The sequence below is a fragment of the Trematomus bernacchii genome, unplaced genomic scaffold, assembly GCF_902827165.1.
Source record: "Trematomus bernacchii unplaced genomic scaffold, fTreBer1.1, whole genome shotgun sequence".
In the NCBI taxonomy this organism is placed as follows: Eukaryota; Metazoa; Chordata; class Actinopteri; order Perciformes; family Nototheniidae; genus Trematomus; species Trematomus bernacchii.
The window spans coordinates 5,230,259-5,236,258 of record NW_022987869.1 but is presented as its reverse complement, the minus strand read 5'-3'; the positions used below and the strand labels follow the sequence as shown (position 1 = coordinate 5,236,258).

The following is a 6,000-nucleotide window of genomic DNA, read 5'->3' as shown; positions in this document are numbered from 1 at the left end:
CAGACAGACAGACAGGCTTTAGGCTGCTTCACCAGGCCGCCTGCACCTCCAATTCTCCTGGATTTACCAGTTTTTACACTTTTAACGCATCTTTATATAGTTAGTATTAACACGCATTTCGTTTGCTACTTTTTTAGATCTTCTTTTTCTTTTACATATTTTTGTGATTTCTACTCTCAGTCAGTGTGGCAACATCTTGTTGCGTTATTAGCGGAATCGGGAACTTTTTTAGCCGGCTTTTAATTTGAGTTACTCCGGGCTTTATTTTTTTTATAATCGTTTTTGGGACTTGGAACAACAATTGCCACCATGCACAAGCTGTACATTGGGAATCTAAGCGACAGCGTGACTGCCGAGGACTTGGGGAAAACCTTCGACGAGCACAAGATCCCGTACTCCGGACAGTTCCTCATGAAGACCGGCTACGCGTTTGTGGACTGTCCGGACGACCAGTGGGCGATGAAGGCGATCGAGACGTTTTCTGGTGAGTCCAGGTGGCCTGCTGTCCGCCTCCGAGCCACAGCTTTACTTTCATTCATTCATTGTAGAGGGAGCGGTGGAGCCGGTGCACCGTATAGCGGCCCCGGGTTCACCGCCGGGGCTGCTGCGGGAGCATGCCGGATACAAATAAATCCACAAAATGATTTCATTGATGCTGGTTTAATGGCGTGTGGAGAGCTATCCACCCAGGGGAGCCATTCAACTTTTGCAGGGGGAGGGACACACTGGTGTCAACCACCGTACAGCTCCACAGTGCGGCCTGAGCCCGAGGCCAGCATTTAACTCACATTATTACAATTGTGTGTGTGTGTGTGTGTGTGTGTGTGTGTGTGTGTGTGTGTGTGTGTGTGTGTGTGTGTGTGTGTTGGTTTGTATCTCGGTGTGCATGTGTGCTTACTATCTGGACGTAGGCTATTTGACCGAAACAGGCTGTTGAGAGCCTCGCTGCTCCCTCCCCCTTTAAGCCGGGTCTCCCCTGTGACAAAGATAGAATATATGTCTATAGATAGGCTAGATGTTTATCTATAGGCCTATCCTTGTAGAAATATATTTAAATGATCATTGCGGGATACAGTGATGGTTAAAGCTGGATTCAGTGTCCGTGCTTTGCATTTTTCAGGATTTCCTACAATGTAACATGAAGGGGAAAGTCGTCATGTCAGCTTCTTCTTCTTCTCTTTCGTCTTTTACTTCGCCTTTAATATTCCGAAATCACTTTGAATCCCATGGAGAGCGAGTTCCTGCTCCACGGTGCATGTGTCGGGCTCTCAGGAGCTCATTATCGGACTCAGGTGACAGACTCGGGCCCTCTGGAGCCCTCACCTTCCTCTCAGCTTCTTGTCTTTCTTGTTTTACTCTGTATCGTTTAACAAAGCCAGCTGTTGAGCTGCTTTACCTTCAGCTCTGACCCTGGTACGTCACAGCCCCCCACAGTGGACAGTTAGCATGTAGCTAGCCGTGGTGTGTTTCTAACTGCACACTTCTGTATCTTTCAGGTAAAGTGGAGATCCAGGGGAAACGTCTTGAGGTGGAGCACTCCGTCCCCAAGAAGCTAAGGTACCCCCCCCTCCTCCAACTTCATGTGTCCTTCTTTCAGAATGTGTACTCTGGTGAATTTTCATTTGGTGCTACTTTGACCCGCCGCCATGACACTTCTGGTTCTTGGTGTGTGTTCATGCTGTTTGTTCAGGGCTGTGTGTCTATGCTGAGTGACCATGGTGTAAAGTAGCCTAACTAAGTACATTTAATCAAACTGTACTTAAGTAGCCTACAAGTTTGTGGTACTTGTACTTTACTTGAGTATTTTCCATGTTATGTTACTTTGCACTACTACCCCATTCAAAGGTAAATATTGTGATTTTACTCCACTACATTTATTTAGTAGCCTAGCTTTAATACTTTTGAAGGTAGGCCTATAGATTAGTTATAAACAATATGATCAACTCTTAAATAAGACTCTAGTTACACCTGGAGTGAATCCACAAGCTATCCTGCAGTATACAAAGTCATTCAAACTATGCACCTTTACCAGCTTTGATGATCATTAATTATAAAACTTATCATAACCTATATTATTCTGAAATGGACCAATCTGCACAATGAGTGATTTTACAGAGTTTTCCTACACTTTGGTATTTCTACTTTTACTCAAGTTGGAGTAGTACAAGATCTGAGTAGGCTACTTCTCCCACCTCTCTGGAGGGTGTGTGTCCGTGGTGTGTGTTTGACGGTAGAAGGAGCCTGAGTTTTTGGTGCTGCGTGTGTGTGACAGTTTCCGTTATCAGCCGGCAGATTGAGGAGCTCTTTTGTCTATATTTGGAAATGCTGGTTTTGGTTGAGTAAATGCATGTCGCCATAGCCTATATTGTTTTCATAAAGTTATAAGCGTCAGCAGGCTGCAGTCCCCCCACCCGTCCCCCATTCATTGTGGACACATCATTTTATCGTGAGCTGTATCTCGACAAAAATACATAGGCCTACACGATACATTTAATCTGTCATTATTTAAAACAACGAATATGACTCGTTATGGCGGATTCACTGTGAAATTTGCGTTTTTTCATTTTCCAAAATGTCAATGTAAAAAATGAATATTATTAAACGGTTTTCCCAATTTTTTTAACACACGTTGTTTAAATTGACCATGAATAAGCTGTGACTGTTGGGTTTTAACGTGTTCACATTGTTATATCGTAAAATATTATGATTTTAATTTTAATTATTTTTTATGTATTGTAATGCCAGCTGTGCATTTAAAATAAGACAGAGGTTTTATATTTTGCATATAAAAAACATCTGATTCAGTTTTGTATTTATGGTTCCAAAGCATTTGAATGGACAGACGAACCTGTGGCTTATTAATGGTAAACTGTGTGCATTGTGGATCAGCTGCTCGGTGCTGAGAGCCAGACTTGACCTGCTTTAAACAGTATTATGGAATTCGCCTCCAGCCCATCATTCACTGTTGTAACCTTTGGCACAGATACGAGGTGAGCAGCAACACTTCTCCATGTTCCGCCATTTGACCATGCGTGTGCGTGTGTGATCAGAAAGGGCAGTGGACGTAGATGTCATGCTAGTGGCTTAATGTAGCTTTATGAACATTTGAACACAACCAGCATTAATGTGTTTGTGCGTAAATGTGGCAAAATATTAGATTTTGGCCTGTGTTGGTGTGCCCGCCTTGCACCACAAAGTCAGACCATGAAGAGTAAATGTTGCAACATGGCTGTGGCGCAGAAGAGTCCTCAGAAAGGCTTTTTCCTGCGGGGGCGTGGAGTGACTTGTCAAAGTGAAGGAGCAGGTCGCCACGTTTGGAGACGAGAGGGCTGTAACGCACCTGTGATAGCCTTGAAGAGCCACCACAATGAGCGTGTTTTGTGATAAGGGGCCAATGTGGGCGAGCTGGGGCCCTCAGTGGCTCCGCAATACGTGGTGCGTTCAGGCACAGAGGAGTATAACTCCACGTCAGGCAGAAAAATGGCGCAGCGGAGTCTGAAGCTGACTGTCCCCGGGCTGAGGTCACCCGGCCGGCCTGCTGCAGCTCTGCCCGCCCTCATGTGTTACACCGACACTGTACTGGTTATATGTACACAAACTAGAGAACTATCGGTCATTTTAGGAGTCCCCATTTTCAGATAACCAGCCAGTGCAGTGAGAGCCTAAATATCATAATTACGTGTTTAAATATTCATATCCAACATCCACTGGATCTACGCGCGTTTCTGCGATGTGCATTTACAAAATAATTCAGTAAATCTTTAAAATACGACAATTACTGCACTACAGTAGTGGCACATTAATTAAAGGGCGTTGCAAATATAAATGGTAGGCTATGTGTGCTTACGTGTGAATAACTACGTATTTGTCCAAAAGACACCGCATCATGATATCTGCATATAGGCTAAGTTACTATTGTGCAGTTTCATTCTGACATAGAACCTCAGTGGAGGTGTGTGTGCATGTGTTTTTGTGTGTGAGGGGCGGTGTTCAGAGGGACAAACCCGTTATGTGAGGGGGAGGGGCACCAGTCCTAAGGGGAAGTTGAATGGTTCAATTCCTTCTATCTATCATGAGTTTGTGCTTTTGTGGGGGGTTTACATTGTAGAGGCTGTCGGGATATTCTTCATGAAGTCGAATGTGCTGTTTACACGAGAACGCAAACGGTTGTATCCGCTACTTTTCTCTTTCGTATAGCCCGTTCGTTCACACGAGGCCGTAACGGAAACGCAGAAACGGACCCCGCAAACGATAACGGGTCCCAAGGTGGATAGATCTGCAAACGGAACGCTCTGGGGGGCCAAATGGCTCCGTGTGTACGTCCTATACGATCATTTCCTGATAACGATGAAGCCATAGCCCCGCCTCTCCCCACCTCTGCTGCTCACTGCTGTAGCATGGTACATGGTAGCATGCTACTGCTACTGACCATGCTACAGATGTTAGTGCAAAATCTACAGCTCCTCTACCACAACCATCAGCAACAAGTGGACATGGAGAACTACATGAACTACATGTTTCTAAATCCACCGCGGGGCATAAACAGAAGGGCAACCATGCTCGGGGGTCTTCTTCGCTGCTTTTGGTGTATTTTGTGGCGAAAGTACAGCGCCACTTACAGGCCCGGCATATATACTACAGCGTCTCCAGCGCTCCCGAGCGGTCTCGTGTGAACGGAATACTTTTTTGATATCGTATTCGGTTCGTTTGCGTTTCGTTTGCGTTTGCGTGTAAATGGGGTCTAAGTGTGTGTGTGTGTGTGTGTGTGTGTGTGTGTGTGTGGTGGAGGGGGGGGGGGCATTACATCCAACAATGTCCTTGAAGCCCCCCATGTCCAAGGATTGTGGAAAAACATACATTTTGATGTAGCTACAAGTAGCAATAAATTACCTAGTATTTCATAGATGTTTTCATAATTCTAAGTTACAGTGTGCAAAGATTATTACATTGTTCCACTTTAAATGCAACACACAGAAAAAGTTAAAACGATTTGTTTTAATTCTTTTATTCAAATGTAATGTAGTCAGATTTAGATTACAATAATGAACCATAACTGCTGGTCTGAACCAAACTCTTGTGATGCCCCTCTGTGTGTTTGTCAGTGTGTGTGCTGCTCAGCAGGATTTCATAGCATTGTTTTTGTTCTTTTACATGTAATACAGTTTGTATCTTTAGCTTGCAACCTGGTCTACAAACATTGGCATATTTGCTCTATGAATATGGCAGATTAGCTACACCCTCCCCCAAAGTTGGACCTAATGTCATCAGTATGGCAGAAATGTCCTATTGTCCAGGTTTCTAGTTTACCATTTAAAAAGATATTACGATAAATCTGTGCAATGTTGTTCATAATGGCTTTACATGCCATATATCTGGGATTACAGCGATACCTGCAAATCCACAATAAGCAAACAATGTGTGTTAATTCTGTCAGATTGGACCTTTTATTTTGTTAATTAGAGGTCTGACAGGAAGTCCCCCCTCCTCTGGGTTTTTAACTGACCTAACACAACAGCACTGTGACACAATCATTTATAGGACAAAGCATGACATACTCTTATTTTTTTTAAATACACTAATGCACTTTTTAACACTTTTTATTGCACTTTTACATTGTTATTATTATTTGAAAGTTTTTGTGAAGTAGAGTAAGAAGTTTTGCATTTACAGAATTGTGTAGTGTGCACAGAATACACAGCGACATCAGAAAAAAATTACATAATTGAAACAAAGTTAATTTCATTGTGACTAGAATTTTGAAAATAATGAGAATATACATTTTCATCAGTGTCTCCTTCCCTTTTTCTGGACTCTTGTTTCAATATTGCTTATTTTCAAGAGACAGATTCAATACAAATACCCGCACTTCAGGAAAACTTATCGAAAAACCACCAAAATATTCTCACTCATACCAATCTTCCCATCGCAGATTTCCCTGCCTTCTCAAAAATGGTTTCCTCCCCCATAGTTTGAAAAGGCATAATCACCAAACTGTGAAGC

At 43.1% G+C, this 6,000-nt stretch overlaps 1 protein-coding gene across 2 annotated transcripts in view; it reads left to right on the top strand.

Moving 5' to 3' along the window:
• The first annotated feature begins 309 nt into the window (after nt 1–309).
• LOC117469301 (insulin-like growth factor 2 mRNA-binding protein 1) overlaps nt 310–6,000 on the top strand; it is a 67,283-nt gene continuing 61,592 nt past the window's right edge. For both annotated transcript variants that reach the window (XM_034113723.1, XM_034113724.1), the window contains exons 1-2: nt 310–484; nt 1,497–1,557. In XM_034113723.1, the coding sequence (XP_033969614.1) occupies nt 310–484; nt 1,497–1,557 (236 nt within the window). The remainder of the gene's footprint in view (nt 485–1,496; nt 1,558–6,000) is intronic.